General features: G+C 41.2%; 1 protein-coding gene across 2 annotated transcripts; it reads right to left on the bottom strand.

The window, feature by feature from the left end:
- Positions 1–5,178: 5,178 nt before the first annotated feature.
- Positions 5,179–18,234, bottom strand: LOC110514203 (putative polypeptide N-acetylgalactosaminyltransferase 8). Of its 2 annotated transcripts, XM_036944782.2 has the most exons (12): positions 18,118–18,234; positions 14,056–14,326; positions 8,848–9,094; positions 8,441–8,607; positions 8,124–8,307; positions 7,835–8,032; positions 7,516–7,630; positions 7,158–7,343; positions 6,765–6,902; positions 6,500–6,595; positions 6,181–6,345; positions 5,179–6,065 (listed from the first exon to the last, which is right to left on the bottom strand). In XM_036944782.2, the coding sequence occupies exons 2-12, from the start codon at positions 14,246–14,248 to the stop codon at positions 5,931–5,933; spliced, it is 1,824 nt and encodes a 607-aa protein (XP_036800677.2). In that variant the 5' UTR covers positions 14,249–14,326; positions 18,118–18,234; the 3' UTR covers positions 5,179–5,930. The 2 variants fall into 2 exon arrangements, with proteins under 2 accessions (XP_036800677.2, XP_090056711.1); XM_090200585.1 differs by lacking the exon at positions 18,118–18,234 and having other exon boundaries at positions 7,868–8,032; positions 14,056–14,652.
- Positions 18,235–20,307: the final 2,073 nt, after the last annotated feature.

Here is a 20,307-nt window from a genome sequence, read left to right as displayed (position 1 = left end):
AGACAAATAATCTTCGAGAGCCTTACGTTCGGGAGCCGACAGAGAGTATAGTCTACCCCGGGGGGGGGGTGGTTCCCGGAAGGAGATCAATACTACAATCATACGACCGGTGTGGAGGAAGAGAGGTGGCCCTGGACCGACTGAACACCGTGCGCAGATCGTGATATTCCTCCGGCACCCCTGTCAAATCACCAGGCTCCTCCTGTGAAGAAGAGACAGAGGAAACAGGAGGGATAGCAGACATTAAACATTTCACATGACAAGAGACGTTCCAGGAGAGGATAGAATTACTAGACCAATTAATGGAAGGATTATGACAAACTAGCCAGGGATGGCCCAAAACAACAGGTGTAAAAGGTGAACGAAAAATTAAAAAAGAAATGGTTTCACTATGATTACCAGAAACAGTGAGGGTTAAAGGTAGCGTCTCACGCTGAATCCTGGGGAGAGGACTACCATCCAGGGCGAACAAGGCCGTGGGCTCCTTTAACTGTCTGAGAGGAATGTCATGTTCCCGAGCCCAGGTCTCGTCCATAAAACAGCCCTCCGCCCCAGAGTCTATTAAGGCACTGCAGGAAGCTGACGAACCGGTCCAGCGTAGATGGACCGACAAGGTAGTGCAGGATCTTGAAGGAGAGACAGGAGTAGTAGCGCTCACCAGTAGCCCTCCGCTTACTGACGAGCTCTGGCCTTTTACTGGACATGAAGTGGCAAAATGACCAGCGGAACCGCAATAGAGACAGAGGCGGTTGGTGATTCTCCGTTCCCTCTCCTTAGTCGAGATGCGGATACCTCCCAGCTGCATGGGCTCAGCACCCGAGCCGGCAGAGGAAGATGGTAGTGATGCGGAGAGGGAGGCGACGGAGAGCGCGAGCTCCTTTCCACGAGCTCGGTGACGAAGATCAACCCGTCGCTCAATGCGAATAGCGAGTTCAATCAAGGAATCCACGCTGGAAGGAACCTCCCGGGAGAGAATCTCATCCTTTACCTCTGCGCGGAAACCCTCCAGAAGACGAGCGAGCAAGGCCGGCTCGTTCCAGCCACTGGAGACAGCAAGAGTGCGAAACTCAATAGAGTAGTCTGTTATGGATCGATTGCCTTGACATAGGGAAGACAGGGCCCTGGAAGCCTCCTCCCCAAAAACAGATCGATCAAAAACCCGTATCATCTCCTCCTTAAAGTCTTGATACTGGTTAATACACTCAGCCCTTGCCTCCCAGATTGCCGTGCCCCACTCACGAGCCCGTCCAATAAGGAGAGATATGACGTAGGCGACACGAGCAGTGCTCCTGGAGTAAGTGTTGGGCTGGAGAGAAAACACAATATCACACTGGGTGAGGAACGAGCGGCATTCAGTGGGCTCCCCAGAGTAACACGGCGGGTTATTGATTCTGGGCTCCGGAGATTCGAAAGCCCTGGAAGTGGCCGGTGGATCGAGGCGGAGATGGTGAACCTGTTCTGTGAGGTTGGAGACTTGGGTGGCCAGGGTCTCAACGGCATGTCGAGCAGCAGACAATTCCTGCTTGTGTCTGCCTAGCATCGCTCCCTGGATCTCGACGGCTGAGTGGAGAGGATCCGAAGTCGCTGGGTCCATTCTTGGTCGGATTCTTCTGTTATGGTGCGTGAATGAGGACCCAAAAGCGAATTAACAAACAGAGTACTTTAATGACGAACATACGTGGGCTCAGATGGACAGGTAGATTCCGACAGGACAGGACAAGGTTGCAGCACACACGATGATAGTCTGGTTCAGGCATGAGACACATAAACAAACAAACAAGAATCCGACAAGGACAGGAGCAGAAACAGAGACAGATATAGGGACCTAATCAGAGGGAAAAAGGGAACAGGTGGGGAACGGGGTGAATGGGTAATTAGGAGGAGACAAGGCACAGCTGGGGAAAAGAGGGGGAGAAAAGGTAACATAACAACGACCAGCAGAGGGAGACAGGGTGAAGGGAAAGGACAGAGACAAGACAACATGACACCAACTTTGCCTTTAGTTCTCTTTAGTTCTCTTGGTTCAACCCGCGGCAGCTTAATCAAACTCTGTCAAGTAGAAGAACCTAAAGGACAAAACTGTAAATAAAGAGTGAAAACAGGAAGAGAAAGTAAACTAGTCAAATTATTTTACTAGCGAACGTGAAAACCAAGATGGAAGGGTGCTAAAATGCCTCTAACTCAGGGGTGGGCAGTTCCTCGAGGGCCTGATTGGTGTCACAGTTTTGCCCCAGCCACAGCTAACTCACCTGACTCCAATACTAATTGGAGCACTTGGTCATTTTGAGGAAACAGTGGAAAAAATGCTTACATGAAGCGTTTTTGATTTTCTTGTGACAACTAATGGCATTAAAGACGAAAGTGCCAACATTCCTTAGTGTGATGGGAGCTAAAACGTTTAACCTGCTAAGTAGCCTGGTCCAGCCTGAGAAAGCAGGTGACCAGTCATTTGTGGACATTGTGAAAACCTTGGAAGGACATTTTTGCCCCAAGCCACTTCTAATCCTAGAGAGATTCAGGTTTCACAAACGGAACCAAGAGGAGGGTGAACCCATTGTCCAATATGTTGCAGTACTGAAGAGTGAGCGTGAGAGGTTCTATTTCTGGCACCACACTCCTAGGGTCCTCACCTTCTCCCTGTAGGCTGTCTCGTCATTGTTGGTAATCAGGCCTACTAATATACAGTATATATTTATAAAAAAATATTTATGGAGGATTGGAAATCATATAGACAATTACATTGATGGAAGCTACAATCTATCTGCAATATTAAAGCTGATCTACCCCAAAAACAAAAAAATTATCAAAACATTATTTTTCAACTTAAAACCCCCCACCTAAAAACAGTGACTGAAGCTAAGTTAATGCTCTCTTTGTATCAAAAGGTGTGACTCCTTGCAAAAATGTCTAAAAATAATTTTTCACTTTGTCATTATGGTGTATTATGTGTAGATTGATTTGAGAAAAAAAAGTAATTTAATCCATTTTAGAATAAGGCTGTAACATAACAAAATGTGGAAAAAGTAAAGGGGTATGAATACTTTCAGAATGCACTGTATAGGTTAGAATTATGGTTCATTGTTTATATAGCTAGTGACATGTCTCAAAAACAAAAGGCTCCACCTTATAAGATAATGATTACATGAACCATAAATTTAGCCAGGTGTGTCTGGGGTTGATGACATCTATTGTATATTATTAACATGTGTACATGTCTAGACAATAGTGGCCCATCCACTTAGTTAGAGGTCTCTGGAGAGACTTGAAAATAGCTGTGCAGTGACGCTCCCCATCCAACCTGACAGAGCTTGAGAGGATCTGCAGAAAAGAATGGGAGAAACTCCCCAGGTATAGGTGTGCCAAGCTTGTAGCGTCATACCCAAGATGACTTGAGACTGTAGTGACTGCCAAATGTGCTTCAACAAAGTACTGAGTAAAGGGTCTGAATACCTATGTATATGTGATATTTCAGTTTTTCATTTGTTAAAAATTTGCCCCACTCAAAAATTTATTTTTTATGTTTTTGCTTTTTCATTTAGAATAAGGCTGTAAAGTAACAAAATGTGTCTGAATACTTTCCGAATGCACTGTACAGGCTTATATATAGATGTCCTAGCGTACCTATTTCAGGTAATACTTTCAATGCAGTATTAGCCATATATTTAGCTAATGAATGATGGGTTATGAGTAATAAGCTTCTAACTTATAGCCCCTGTCTCTTGCGCAATACGCACCTGTGCTCCGCTGGCCTCTCTCTGTAAAATAGGCACCGTAGCTCTTGAAGTCCCATGCAGGAAAAGCTAGACTAGAACTCCTTGCTGGAATTTTTTTTTTGTGTGCATTTTTTATAGCAATAGACTATTTCAAGAGGGATCCAAGCTCTTGTTTGGTGAATGTTTGAAAGAAGAACGAACACGCGATGGCGGTTCAGCTATAGTTATTATTTATTCAGACACATAACCATTCAATCCTCATGAAGAGAAGTGAAAGCCTCCTTTATCTCATTCTAGTCCAATATTATTCAAGCATATCATTAGAATGAGGAAGATAAGGACAACACAACTTATTTCATTTAACTGTTGAAAGAGCGGAAGGAATGGAGCAACGCTAGAGAGAGAAAGAGGAGGTAGGCTAATAACATTAGGGGAAATATTCTGAAACATTTTTATCAAATTAGCTAGCCTATACGTGTAACTTTGTAGGCCGCATGTGCTGCACCTTATCATGGTTTGAACAAGGTGTGTAATTCCTGTCCATTTAATATATTACAATACAATAAAGTAATACAGGTCACACTCAAAAAGATTACTGGAGCTTGTTTAATTTATTTACCCGTAGCATAGCTACATCTATGTGCTTTTATCATTTTCTGTCTTATAAAAGTGTTGAATACAGTGTCGACAGTGTTGAGTAAGAACTTGAACATGAACTCACTCATTAAACCAGCAGCTCTTTGCTGTATTCATTGACAGTCTCTCTCTAGTCATAGTTTTAAACGTTTTGAAATCTCACAGTATCAACTTTGTGTGGCTGTCTTTTATGGCCTGTGACAACTGGCCTGTGACACTTCCCCATATGAAGTTGGGGCCGTCGTGTCACTCCACACCTGCAGGAGAAGATAAGCCCATTGCCTGCATTTCAAGGACTGACATACCCGCAGATTGAGAAAGAAACGTTGGATATTATCTTCAGGATCAAAAATTCCACACCTACCTGTTCGGATGGAGGTTCACCTTGCTGACAAAACATCGTCCCCTGACCTTTTGTCCGCACTCTGGCAGCAAGCTGAGTGCTCACAGCTATGACATTAGGTAAAGGAAGGCCTGAAGCGCATGCCAATGCTGACAGCTTGTCACGGCTTCCCCTCCAGGACAAGTCTCTGAATGTCTTTGAGTGGCCCAGCCAGAGCCAGGACTTTTTAGATTAAGGCTGTAACGTAACAATGTGAGAAAAGTAAAGCGGTCTGAATACTTTCCGAATGCGCTGTATAACTCCCTGCCACCGAAGCTGTAAGAGAGAGAGAACTCATAGAGAAATCCCTGAGCAGTCGAGGACGGGTCTTCTTCAAAACTACACTGATGTCAACTCAGCTCTATATAATGTCAATGCAGAAAAATATTCTATGACCCTCTTTGTTGAAAATCTACAGTGAATCAATAAACCACAAATGAGCGTAAATACAGGAATCATATTTATTATTTCTTTGCAATTACATTCAGGACCAAGGACAATACAGCTCAACAGAATTCCACATTCTGTGAAAAAAATGTAAATCTGTCCCCATGAAGCTATGTTCAACCAACAGCTCACTAAGATCACACAGTCATCTCACTGCTGACCACTGATTGGCTTTTCAAAGCGTCATGATAATGCTATGTTCATAAAGAAGTGGGAAGGTGGTAATTACCAGTTGGGAAGTCATAAATATCAGTGGAATGCATTCACGTGCTTTCAACTTGTTGAGAAACTCAGATTGGCTAATGGCCAACAGGCTGCGTCAACCATAAACTGTAAGTACAGCTATCATGATTGTACAAAAATGATAGTGTTCAAAAACTTAGTGTAAATAATGTTTTGTTGTTGCATTTGAGTGGATGGACGCTGATAATGCCGTTAAAAAGGTAATTTCCTTAGTAGGTGACGTCAGAGCTCAGCATCTGGGAGATGTTGAATCTCAGGGATGATAGACGAGTTGGATGGGTGTTCAAGTGGATTTTACGAATCGTATGTGGTAAGTCCCACTTTCCCACTCGTTTATGTTTGCGGCACAACTCCTATAGTCCTGCTGTATTGTCTCTGGTACAGTCGGCCTGGATTTTTACCAATCGTTTGTGGTAAATACCAACTTCCCACTTGCTTATAATCGCAGGATAACTCCTACAGCCCCGCTGCATTGTCTCTGGTACAGTCGGCCTAACTATCTCAGTGTATCAGAAGTCTTTTATCAAATTCCGTATTTTCCAGTGTTGCCCACTGCACTCCTGAATGATGAGCTGGTAGAAAGTGTCCTCCCCTGGGGCAATCTCCAGACATCTCTTTGTCTGTCTGTTCTGGATGGCTTTTCCCTGTAAAACACAGCAAACATTCTACTGTACAATATCACACTAAAGTCAAAGACATCTCCCATGTTTCCAACAGTTTATAAGCATCAATTTCCCTATTTCATGTTGGAGTGCTTACCTGTTGAAATTCCCAGAGCATGTGGAATCCCTTCTGCTTGGCCTCCTTGCACTCATACAGTCCTGGGGTTTGAGTGCCAATGTCCATCAGACAGCGATTACTGTTGTACTTGTGAGACTTGATGCCTCCAATGTAGATCTCCCCGCTGGCTCGATAATAACAGTTCTGGACAGAGAGGATAGATATTTAGGCTTTTCTGTGTCTGTGGTATTGACAGTACTTTGCATTGTGGTATGGGTTGAATCCCGGCTCTGCTATGGGATGGACCATATTATACAATTGGCTACATTCTAAAATACTAAGCAATAATTCTACAAACCTGTGGACTAAAATAATGACATCCATATAAAATAGGTGTGTTCCCCGGAACTGGGCCTTGATCTATACAGAGATCCGTCTTCAGGTCATTGACCAGCTGTTGATTTAATGGATACAGATTAAACAATTATAAAAGTGCAAATTCCTATCCTGATAATGAGTTGGAATTATGACCCTGCATCCAATTGAAAAAATAATTATATGCACCAAACACACTTGGTGAGGAAATAATTCCAAAACAACAGTAACATTTTAGCATCACTCACAGCTCCATAACCAAGCAAGTCACCCAGGGGGTCTAACATTGGATACACATTGTCCAGATACCACTGGAAGGGTTTGCAGTTCAGACTCTTTCTCAACTTCTTCCTCTCTGAAACATCCCCAATGTCTATGCCATGATCCTGTGGTGAGAAAGAGGAAGATTCCTAATACAGAATCACAGGCTGTGTGAGCAATCCTTGATGATGGCTTACCACCATCATTTTACATAGATCCTATGATCTTTATTATGGCATTGAGTAATATAATATTTTTATAATATTGACTGTCTAGTCTACTTATTTTCAAGCACAAAGCATGCATAACAGCGATGATTGTTACTCCATAGGAGCAGCTGAAAAAAACCTACTTTTTGAATGGTTTGTTGTGTACAGTACCTTCAGTGGGAGGTTCCAGGCGATGTTGACATTATGTTTGTATTCATCCATCCAGACCTCAGCCACTCTCAGAGCATTCCTCTTCATTGTAATGCTCAGGTCTGGGAGATAGGGTTTATGGGCCCTTTCGATGTGGGCTATTTTAGAACAAGGTATGACCTCGACACTTCCACCACACAGCCACACCTAGACACACCAAACACCAAGAGACAAGTACGAGTTTATAGATATGGACTGAAGTGTCTGGATGTTGGACGTAGATTTGTTTGTTCAAACTGAACGACTCAAGAACAGAAAGCAAACACAAGTCTGCTTTGATTTCCAACATTCATTCATAAACTGTAGCAGAGGGGCTTACCCGGATGCCCAGTTCAACATTTTCACCTCCATAGATCTTCATACCACCATCCAGAGCACCAATTTCCCCAAAGAACAGGCGATCAACCACTAGTATGCCCATAATGGAGGGGCTCCTGACAAACATACACAACAAATCATGGTCATTTCTAAAATGGGAGATGTGACATTCATTTTAATGAATAGATAACACAAAATAACAATACAGGTGTAAATATTAGGTAAGATTTTCCTCCCAAAGCTGTGGTTTCCTTTTCGCCTATTCAAACAGACTTGTGAAACAGGACATTCCTTCGTTAATGAAATCACAAACAACTCACTTTCCTGGCTGTGTCTCGTCTTGTAAGGCATACCACTCAGGTCTGAAGGACTCGTACATACACCACAGGGCCCAGTCAAAGGCGTTTGCACTCGGCCAATAACGTGTGACTGTCAAGTCATCGAAATGGACTTTGTCAAACACCGGTGTCAACACCAACGTGCGGTCCTCCTTTATCCGAGCTAACAGAGGCTCCGCCCTGTTCACAGAAACACAGAGTGAAAACATTGCGTTAAAGGAGACAAAAAAATATCACTGATTGTCTTTATAATATAAACCATTCAGACTACCATTCCACGTGGACTTCTATGTGGGCATCCAAGATGGCCACCACGTCTCCTTCAGCTTCCCTCCACCCTGAGAGGCGGGCCTGTGTGAGACCGAGCTGCTCCAGGTGTCTCACTCTCTTCAACAGGCCCGGACGCTCTTCATCGATGAAGCTGATATAGACATCCAACTTCTCCTTTAGGTCCTCTGGGAAAGCAGACACTTGCAAATCATTGGTACACAACAAAAGTTGAAAGCCACACTTGAGTTCAAATATACTTTCAAATGTTTCTAGAGAGCATAAACAAAGAGCAGAGAGCATAGACAAATTAGGGCGAACCATTGGAGCTGTGGTCATCCACCAGTATGATGTCTTTGAGTAGGTGTTGGGGGGTCTTGTCTATGATGCTGCGGACAGCTCTCTTGATGATTGACAGGGCCTCGTCCAAGTAGATCAACACCACGCTGATGGTGGGCAGGTCATGGGGGTACTGGTGATTAGCACACCTGACAGACACAACAAAAACATTTGGTCCACCTCATATCATTCAGTCACTTCACCAAAGCTGCTGTTTCACTCTTAAAGTTAATCCATTTCAGTGTCATTCGTCAAATTGCATTAAAAGGGCTGGAGATGGAATTGACCTCGGATGAGCGCAATGGAACAGACTGATTATAATTCAGAAGTCTTGAGTTATCCTTCATTTTTTGTGCAGAGGTGGCAGAGAGATGAGGAAAAGGATTTACTTAGGATTGCGAGTATCAGGGATTTCCCTGTTCAGGGGTAGTCTGTCACTCAGGAAGGCGTTGTATCCATACATCTGAAACAACCCTTCTGCCTCTTTTTGCTCCTCCTCTGAGAGCTCATCACCCCAGGTTGTAAACAGAGCTGAGTTGGGGTACAACTTCTTCACCACCTTCCTCTCCTTCTTGACCTCGGTAGCCTTCACAGCCTGCCCCTCTTTCAGACTGATCCCGTTGTTGACTGACTTCACTGTGGACACAAAACAGCTGCTCATCAAACTGTCATTAATTGGTTGTTGCTGTGTATTTCAGATTGTTTAAGGCTGCCAGAATCAATTAAAGTCACTCCTTTTGATACACACAGATTATGACCTAATTTACATAACTACTGTTTTCATTTGATTTTTAAAAAGTTGATTAATAAGGTTTGTTCTGCCTTGGAGGATTACCTTGAAGTAGCTGTTTGGCACACAGAAGTTGTTAGATCTAAATGTAACACATTTTGTACATCAAACAACAGTATGCAGGATTAAAGAACATTCTAAAATGATTTTTGGCCATATTTGATTGGTTTTTATCTAATCCTTTATTTGTTTATTTAAAGCCTTTATTTAATTGAGACCAAATGTGACCGACAGCCTCAATTCAGTTTTATGTTGTAAAATGTTTTAGTGTGTTTTTTACATGAGATAAAAGTAGAGACTCGGAGCTAGAAAATGGTATTTCATACACTGCAGTTGAGGAACAGTGCGACAGTAATTCTGCATTGAAAGTTGATCAACTTGGTAGAAAATGGCCCTTGTACATCTACTAGACAACTCTTCTTTGCCAACACCTATTCAGGAATGTTCACACCCTCTTAAGCCTTAGCCTCACCCGTCTCTTTAAGGATTCTAATGTGAAGACATGCTAAACGGAGTAAGTAGTTTAGTAAACAACCAAAGATTTCAATACTAAAAGTAGTAGCCTACAACAGTGAAAAACTCTAAAAATACACTTCATCTAGTCCTTGGCCTATATCCTAATCTAATTTTGGTGCAGGTCATGTTGTTCATGGTGCAGGTCAAGTCTCTGGTAAACACAAAAAAAGTGTCTAGATAAAAATATGTTATACATTTTCGTAATTTTTAGATTACTCTTACATACTAAATTGATGGGTCATGTGAAGGAAATGCTATAGCCACCTCCCAGCAACATCTAGCTAAGTGGATGGGTCACTATTGTCTAGACATGTACAGTACACATGTTCATGAAATACAATAGATGGCTGTAATCACCTGGATATCTTGATGGGTCATGCAATCATATGGCGAAGTGGAGTCTTTTGTTTAGACATGTAAAAATGTTTAGACATCTTGTTAAATCCTAGATGGCGTAGCAGTCGAACGTGTGTTTGTCTTGTCCCATGTATAAAGTCTTTCTAGTTTTTTTTTCTCATATATATTTTAATCTCACATTCCATCTAAGAACTAAATATACTTTCCTGCAACCCGCCTCCCCCAATGTGGTACTGATCTGCTATTTTTATACTTTTTAACTGGAACCTCCATCAGCAGCTAGCCACCTAACTAGCCACAAGCTAGTAGTCATTGTTAGCCACTGGTAGCGGTCTTCACCTTTAGCTCGGACGCCAGCCAGCTTTAGCTCGGTCAATACCTGCCAGTCTGCACAGCGCGATATCAACCCAGAGCATATTGAAGCATATCAGACTGCTTTTCTCTACCACGTCACTGGATTCTATCCGCAAGCTCTGGACCATTACACTGGACCATCACAGCTGCAACCGAGTGGCTATTGCTGGCTAACGCTTCTGTCCTGAAGCAAAAACCAGATAGCCTTGAGCTAGCCTTGAGCTAGGCCCATCTCCCGGCTAGCCGACGAATGTATACCAGCTAACTCTTGGGCTACAATACCTCTTTTGCCAATTGGCCTGGACCCTTTATAGTCGACACCGAGCCCGACCGATCCATCACAACTGTAGTTGTGAAACATGCGGTGATATTGCAGAGAGCCACATCAATTTACAGAAATACTCATAATTAACATTGATAAAGATACGACTATTATACATGGAACTTTAGATAAACTTGTCCTTAACCTCTTGCGACGAGCAATCCCGGATCCGGGATCGTAATCATAGCCTCAAATGAATTAGCATAACGCAGCGAACATAAATACCCCTAGAAAATGTTCCTATTCATGAAAATCGCAAATGAAATGAATTAAATATATTCAAACACAAGCTTAGCCTTTTGTTAACAACACTGTCATCACAGATTTTCTAAATATGCGTTACAGCCAACGCTAGACAAGCATTTGTGTAAGTTTATCATGGCATAATGCTATGCTAGGCTCTGCTGGCAGCAGGCAACATTTTCACGAAAATAAGAAAAGCAAACAAATAAATCATTTACCTTTGAATAACTTCTGATGCTTTCACTCAGGAGACTCCCAGTTAGATAGCAAATGTTCCTTTTTTCAAAAAATATTATTTTTGTAGGCGAAATAGCTCCCGTTTGTTCATCATGCTTGGCTAAGAAATCGACCGGAAAATGCTACCTCTACAACGCCAAACTTTTTTCAAACTTTGCTCCATAATATCGACAGAAACACGGCAAACGTTGTTTAGGATCCATCCTCAAGGTGTTTTTAACATATATATTCGATAATATATCCGTCGAGGCAGTTGGTTTCTCATAAGAAGCGATTGGAAAAATGGCCACCTCAGTATTTTACGCAAGATTTTCTGCGGGAGACACCATGTGACCACTTGCTATATATGGCCCCTTACGGCTATTCTTCAATGGAAATGCGTAAAAAGACGTTGCAATGCTGTAGACACCTTGGGGAATACGTGGAAAACGTAAGCTCATTCGTAGCTCATTCACAGCCATATAAGGAATCATTGGCATGAGGCGGTTTCAAAAAATGTGGCACTTCCTGGTTGGATTTTTATCTGAGTTTCGCCTGTAACATCAGTTCTGTTGCACTCACAGACAATATCTTTGCAGTTTTGGAAACGTCAGAGTGTTTTCTATTCAAAGCTGTCAATTCTATGCATAGATGAGCATCTTTTCGTGACAAAATATCTTGTTTAAAACGGGAACGTTTTTCATCCAAAAATGTTAATAGCGCCCCCTAATGCTTAACTGGTTTGCAACCGCTGTGTCAGATTTCAAAAAAACTTTACGGAGAAAGCAAACCATGCAATAATCTGAGTACAGCCTTTAGACAACAAAGCAGCCAAAAAGATACCCGCCGCCATATTGGGTTGTCAAATTTACTCAGAAATAGCATTTGAAATATTCACTTACCTTTGATGATCTTCATCATAATGCACTCCCATGAATCCCAGTTCCACCATAAATGTTTAATTTGTTCGATAGTGTCCATCAGTTATGTCCAAATATCTTCTTTTGTTAGGGCATTTGGTAAACAAATCCAAAAGCACATTCAGGTCGCGCCGAACATCGGACGAAAAGTTCAAAAACCCTAACCCTACATGTCAAACTAAGTATGGAATCAATCTTTAGGATGTTTTTAACATAAAACTTAATTAATGTTCCAACCGGACAAATCCTTTGTCTGTACAAATGAAGTGGAACGTAGCTACCTTTCACATGAGCGCGCCAGACCGAGGCTGTGGCACTCTGCCAGACCACTCACTCAAAGAGCCCTTATGAGCCCCTCCTTTAGATTAGAATCCTCAAAACAGGTTCTAAATACTGTTGACATCTAGTGAAAGCCTTGGGAAGTGAAACATAACTTATTTCACCCTGTATCTTCAAAAAAAACAACAAACCTCAGATTTCCCACTTCCTGGTTGGATTTTCTCTCAGGTTTTTGCCTACCCCAAAGAAGCTAGCTAAACAATGAACCGGATAATCCCAACTCATGTTACTACCTATACAAACATTGTTGTACCTGTAGTATGAACCTGGAGGTAGCTAAAGCTAATAACTAGGTTCAATGTTAGATAGCTAATATTAGGCTATAACTAGCAATGCAAATGGATTTCTGATTTGAATAATATTTCAACACAGATCACACACATAATGTTAGCTAGCGATCCAGCAAGCTAACATTCGCTAGCTAGCTGTATGCTTTAACTTGCAATGAAAACAACTTTGACAAAATTAGAAAATTAGAATATCTGAAAATGTAGCATGACTTTTACTCATATACATGGATGAACGCTTCACGGCAGACTGGAACCATTTAACTCCAGTTTGATTGTAGCTACATTTTATTTGGCCAGCATTGTGGCAAGTCATTTCGTTTCATATTGACTGTGGCATGTGCAGAAAATAGCCCATCACTTTTTCCAAGTGATCTGTCGATAGCGCCTGCTAAATTCAGGGCATCAATGTTGTTGAGAAAAGCAGCAAAACTTTTGTAGTTCTCTATGGCTAACGTTGCATCTTTCAAAAACAGCGCGGTAGAAAGGACTATCAACACATACTGAGCAGTTTATGTTATAGACAGAAGCATGCTACATGGCAGACCAATCCAAATTCACCTCCCGGAATGTCCAGCCCATTCATTATCTCAGCCAATAATGGCTAGCAGGAAAGTTTCTGTCTTTTTCCATGGTTAAACCAACTAGTCTCGTAATTTAAATGTCTTAGGAATGGAATACAAGTCTGTTATTAACGCACATGAATGTTCACATTCCAGGAGGCATTTCTGCCAAAAAACACATTTTTATAAAAAAATGTATCTTTACTTTCAAAGATACATTTTCCCTTTCACAATCATCCATGTGACCTGTGAAATAACTTTTTGGGGGATCAACTCTAGATGTCGGCTCATGCTAGACTCAAATTGGTTCTCAATTAAAGTGTTTAACAGTGGCAGCCTGTAGTATGTGTGTTGAGAATCTTGGTGTCATTGTTGGATAGAGACTAAGAGTGAAGAGTAATAGTTGAGCATTTTATTTATGTTATTCAATTCAAAGGAGACGGAAGACGTATATTATAATTTGATTTCTTGGTTTTAGAACTTTAAGTTATGCAATTTAACTTAATTAAGTAAATAAAACAAGTGTCCATTTTTTTAAATTATTTGTAAACTCAGGTTCCCTTTAGCTAATATTAGGTTTTGGTTGAAGATCTGATAATATTCAGTATCAAAAAATGCAAAATAGAAAATATCTGAAAGGGGGGCAATACTTTTTCACAGCACTTTTAGATTTAGGAGATTGATACCCACCCAGCTTCTCGATGTGAGCCTCCATCTTCTCCAGCCTCTTGAGCATGTCCTGACCCCTGACCGAGTCATTCTGATGGGCCCTCTGCAGTCTTTCCCCATGAGAATGAACCTCCCGCTTAATGGATGTGATGTAGAGTATTCCAGTGCCCAAGGCCAGCAAAGAAGCCAGCCCTCGAACCCAGCTTATTCTCATCGTCCCTCTGCGTGTGAGCGCCACAGCCTGGGGATACAGACAGGATTTGCGTCCTCTCTCACTGAGATCCAGGCTCGCCTGAAAGGAGGGAGGGGTGATGTCATAGAAAGTTCCAAGTGAAGAAAAGAGAAGAGCAGTTGCAGATATTCAATCAAAAATCTATTTGTTTTACTAAACAGAGAAAGACCTCCAGCACAGAAGCAGAGAACATGTCTAACTGGCCTTCGCTGGAAACACCTTTGTATCCTAATCAGGATGCAACATCTGTAAATACCAGCCCAAGAGGCTTGTAGGATGTCAAAAGGCAGTGACTTTGTCAGCTGCTACAGAATCACAATGTTTCATACAATAATAATCAGTGTATCTTCTGTCCTTGTACCTCCAGTCTGCCGTCAACCATATCAGCAGTTACGAGTTTAATCCATAACATTCAGCCTCTAGTCTAGTGACCATCAACCCAAGTGTTACAATCAGAACACTGGAATTCACATGTATGACAACAAACTCTAAATTAAATATGTGACCGACCAGCTCGATTCGGTCTTATGTAGCAAAATGTGAAATTGTGTTTTTTACATTAGATAAAAGTAGACTTGGAGCTAGAAAATGGTATATCATACACACAAGTTGAGAAACAATGGAAAAGTAATTCTGCTTTGAAAGTTGATCAACTTGTAACCCCAGTTTTGAGAAAATGGTCGTGGAATGTTTTGTTACACCTACTGGAGAGCTCTTCTGTCTGCACCCATTCAACATCTTTCACACCCTCTTAAGCATCAGCCCCACCCATCTCTTTAAGGATTCACATGTGAGGCCAAGTGCTAAACAGTGAATACAGTCGTGTACTAAACAACCAGAGATTTCAAGACTAAAGGCTGGTTCATACTACGTCTATCAACATGTCTGTATACAGTTGTCATTCATTATTACAGGAAACTCACAACAAGATCATTATTTAAGTTAATGGCGAGCTAATTACAGAAAATAGCTTATGGTTGTGAGTGTGACAAAGCAAAAGCCGGGCATTCTACTAGAGCAGTGGTTCCCAAACTTTTTATAGTTCCGTACCCCTTCAAACATTCAACCTCCAGCTGCGTACTGCCTCTGGCCCCATAGCCAGCGCACTCTCAAATATTGTTGTTTGCCATCATTGTAAGCCTGCCAAACACACTACATGATACATTTATTAAACATAAGAATGAGTGTAAGTTTTTGTCACAACCCGGCTCGTATGAAGTGAAAAAGAGCTCTTATAGGACCAGAGCACAAATAATAATATAATAAAAATCAATAATTTTGTGCTTTATTTAACCATCTTACATATAAAACCTTATTTGTTCATCAAAAATGGTGAATAACTCACCACAGGTTAATGAGAAGTGTGTGCTTGAAAGGATGCACATAACTCTGAAATGTTGGGTTGTATTGGAGAGAGTCTGTCTTAAATCATTTACCACACACAGTCTGTGCCCGTATTTAATTTGTCATGATAGTGAGGGCTGAGAACCCACTCTCACATAAGGTATGTGGTTGCAAAGTGCATCAGTTTCTTAAGAGCGCGATTTGCTAAGGCAGAATACTCTGAGCGCAACCCAATCCAGAAATCTGGCAGTGGCTTCTGATTAAATTACATTTTCACAGAACCACTTTTTGCAATTTCGATGAGGCTCTCTTGTTCAGATATCGGTAAAGTGGACTGGAGGCAGGGCATGAAAGGGATAACGAATCCAGTTGTTTGTGTCATCCGTTTCGGGAAAGTACCTGCGTAATTATGCACCCAACTCACTCACGGTGCTTCGCTAAATCACATTTGACATTGTCCGTAATCTTGTGTTCATTTGCACACACACAATTATACAATTATTGAAAGACCTGTGTGTAGTCCTTGTTAAAGCAGACAGAGAAGAGCTCCGACTTCTTAATCATAGCCTCAATTTTGTCCCGCACATTGAATATAGTTGCAGAGAGTCCCTGTAATCCTAGATTCAGGTGAGAAAAAACATCACCCAGATAGGCCAGTCGGAAACTCGTCATCATGCAAGCGGTCAGACAAGTGAATATGATGGTCAGTAAAGAAAACTTTAAGCTCGTCTCTCAATTTAAAAAAAGGTGTCAATACTTTGTCCCTTGATAACCAGCGCACTATGTATGTTGTAAAAGTGTTACATGGTCGCTTCCCATATCATTGTATAGTGCAGAAAATACATGAGAGTTCAGGGGCCTTGCTTTAAGTTAACCATTTTCACTCTCGTGTCCAAAATGTCTTTCAAACTGTCAGGCATTACCACTCCACTGTGTCTCCTTGTCATGGCTTTTGTGCCATCAGATACCAACATGAGCAGCAGCTACGTTTGGCTACATATGGACTGTTAGTGGAATTCTCGCGAGAGAGTAACGGTTAATGTGATTGGATGTTAATTATTTGACTAGGCTACCTAAATTTGACATTGTGTTGTTATTTCACTGAACACAAAATGGTTACATTTTATTTTTGGCAGTGAAACGAGGCTACTCAGGCGAGACAACAACCTCACCCAAATGTATAGCCGCATTTGAGAATATAAATGAACTGTAAAAATGTGAAGAAAACTGTAAATAAAAGTACATTTATAAACAAAAATATGAATCACATTTTTATTTGGCGTACCCCCGACGGCATTGCATGTATCCCAGTTTGGGAATACCTATGCTAGAGAATTTTAGAATTTAGGCACTATCTTGTTGGCCTAATGTTATACGCCAAACATAACGTTTTGCATTGTTGCCAAAAAGTTCCATTTTGGTTTCATCTGACCAGAGCACCTTCTTCCATATGTTTGGTGTGTCTCCCAGGTGGCTTGTGGCAAACTTGAAACGACACTTTTTATGGATATCTTTAAGAAATGGCTTTCTTCTTGCCACTCTTCCATAAAGGCCAGATTTGTGCAATATATGACTGATTGTTGTCCTATGGACAGAGTCTCCCACCTCAGCTGTAGATCTCTGCAGTTCATCCAGAGTGATCATGGGCCTCTTGGCTGCATCTCTGATCAGTCTTCTCCTTGTATGAGCTGAAAGTTTAGAGGGACGGCCAGGTCTTGGTAGATTTGCAGTGGTCTGATACTCCTTCCATTTCAATATTATCGCTTTTTTGGCAGTGAAACGAGGCTACTCAGGCGAGACAACAACCTCACCCAAATGTATAGCCGCATTTGAGAATATAAATGAACTGTAAAAATGTGAAGAAAACTGTAAATAAAAGTACATTTATAAACAAAAATGTGAATCACATTTTTATTTGGCGTACCCCCGACGGCATTGCATGTATCCCAGTTTGGGAATACCTATGCTAGAGAATTTTAGAATTTAGGCACTATCTTGTTGGCCTAATGTTATATCCTAATTTGACTTTGGTGCAGGTCATGTTGTTCTTCGCATTACCATATCTGATAAACACCCACACTATACCAAATAAAATCAACGTTCATTTGTCACATGCACAGGATACAGAAGGTGTAAATGGTACAGTGAAATGGTTACTTGGATAGTGGATTATTTTGTTTAGCCATGTAGCTAGCTAGTTAGCTAAGCAATGAACGATGATCCCAACTCATGTTACACCCTGCATGACTCTACAGGTATTTAAACGTTAACCAACTAGGTTCAATGTTAGCTCGCTAGCTAACATTAGGCTATAACTAGCAATGCAAATGGATAGGAGAAACGAATAATATTACTACACTAATCATACAAGTGATGTTAGCTAGTGAGCTAACCAGCCTACATTAGCTAGCTAGTTCACAGTACGCTTTAACTTGCAATGAAAATGACTTCATGGCAAAATTTTAAACGTATAATATCTGAAAATGTAGTTAGCTCAACTCTCTTACATGGAACACTTCTCCCTTTCTGTCATGGATGCCATGTCCGCCCTTAGTTTTAAGATATAATCCGGAGACAGCTGGTGACAGGTGATTTATACAACAGCCATCTGTTCTCTTCTCGATTCCCCCTGCATTTGCAATCAAATGCCTGAGGTTTCTCCATCTCCTTAGCTATCATATTCGGCTTCCACCGGGCATTCCACTGATTTCAAAACCCAGTCCTCCAGAAAGTGGAGCGCTATCTTTAAAAAAAAATGCACGTTAGAAAGGATTACCTACAAATACTGAGCAGCTCATTCTAGACATAAGAAGAGTGCTACATGGCAGACCAATTCGAACTCTCTTGACATAACCATTATCTCAGCCAATCCTGGCCAGCGAGAAGGTTCCTGCTTTTTTTCCGTGGCTGAACCAACTAGGCTCGTAATTTAATGATTTTATTTGTATTTACAGATGTAATACAAGTCTGTTATTTAGGCACATGAAAGTTCACATGTTCCAGAAGGCATTTCTGCCAAAAATGCATTTTGATTAAAAAAAAACATTTATTTTACATTCAAATGCCTCTCCTGTGAAGTTGTGACCTGTGACATACGCCTAGTTTCCTGAAACAAGTCACATATTTATTTCACCTTTATTTTTTATGAATTTTTATATGAACTTTAGTCATCTTTAATATTCCCATTAAAGGTGAGCACAGTCACGTATATTTGCCTCTGGCCCATGAATATTTACCTTGTAACATCATAGTCTTTTGTCTTGAAAAATATATCAACAATGAAAAACTAGGCTATAATGAGGTAATCAAACATGCATACTTGTGCAGACCAGGTGGGCACTGAAGTGGAGGAAATTCCTCTCGAAGTATGAGAGTCTTTAAATCCTCCGAGGAGCAGTGACCAAAAATCTTGCGGCCATTTTAGGGATGTGGCAATCCGCTCAAAACAGAATAATATATTCATTGATGTTTTCGTTGAAATGCGGTACAAGCTGGCTGTTCTGACCAAGATCAAACTCTGTTGGCCTGACTGGATTCGGAGTGCTTCCAGATCTATCTCTCTTTGTCGCGCTCCCAGCTCCATCTCTTTTAACTGAATGGCATGCGTACGTTCTTCTTGTTGTGGTCTGGCTGCATATTCTCGTTCTTTGGCTGCATGTTCATCTGATCTTTCCCTGTTCTCCAATTCTATTGCTCCAACGTTGCCTTTAGTTCTAACTCTTGGTTCAACCCGCGGCAGCTTAATCAAACTCTGTCAAGTAGAAGAACCTAAAGGACTAAACTGTAAATAAAGAGTGAAAACAGGAAGAGAAAGTAAACTAGTCTAATTATTTTACTAGCGAACGTGAAAACCAAGATGGAAGGGTGCTAAAATGCCTCTAACTCAGGGGTGGGCAGTTCCTCGAGGGCCTGATTGGTGTCACAGTTTTGCCCCAGCCACAGCTAACTCACCTGACTCCAATACTAATTGGAGCACTTGGTCATTTTGAGGAAACAGTGGAAAAAATGCTTACATTAAGCGTTTTTGATTTTCTTGTGACAACTAATGGCATTAAAGACGAAAGTGCCAACATTCCTTAGTGTGATGGGAGCTAAAACGTTTAACCTGCTAAGTAGCCTGGTCCAGCCTGAGAAAGCAGGTGACCAGTCATTTGTGGACATTGTGAAAACCTTGGAAGGACATTTTTGCCCCAAGCCACTTCTAATCCTAGAGAGATTCAGGTTTCACAAACGGAACCAAGAGGAGGGTGAACCCATTGTCCAATATGTTGCAGTACTGAAGAGTGAGCGTGAGAGGTTCTATTTCTGGCACCACACTCCTAGGGTCCTCACCTTCTCCCTGTAGGCTGTCTCGTCATTGTTGGTAATCAGGCCTACTAATATACAGTATATATTTATAAAAATATATTTATGGAGGATTGGAAATCATATAGACAATTACATTGATGGAAGCTACAATCTATCTGCAATATTAAAGCTGATCTACCCCAAAAACAAAAAAATTATCAAAACATTATTTTTCAACTTAAAACCCCCCACCTAAAAACAGTGACTGAAGCTATCTAAATAACGTAATGCTCTCTTTGTATCAAAAGGTGTGACTCCTTGCAAAAATGTCTAAAAATCATTTTTCACTTTGTGTATTATGTGTAGATTGATTTGAAAAAATATATATAATTTAATCAATTTTAGAATAT

The sequence above is a fragment of the Oncorhynchus mykiss genome, chromosome 15, assembly GCF_057628025.1.
Source record: "Oncorhynchus mykiss isolate SJ-2025 chromosome 15, ASM5762802v1, whole genome shotgun sequence".
In the NCBI taxonomy this organism is placed as follows: domain Eukaryota; kingdom Metazoa; phylum Chordata; class Actinopteri; order Salmoniformes; family Salmonidae; genus Oncorhynchus; species Oncorhynchus mykiss.
This window is presented reverse-complemented; position numbering and strand designations above follow the sequence as displayed.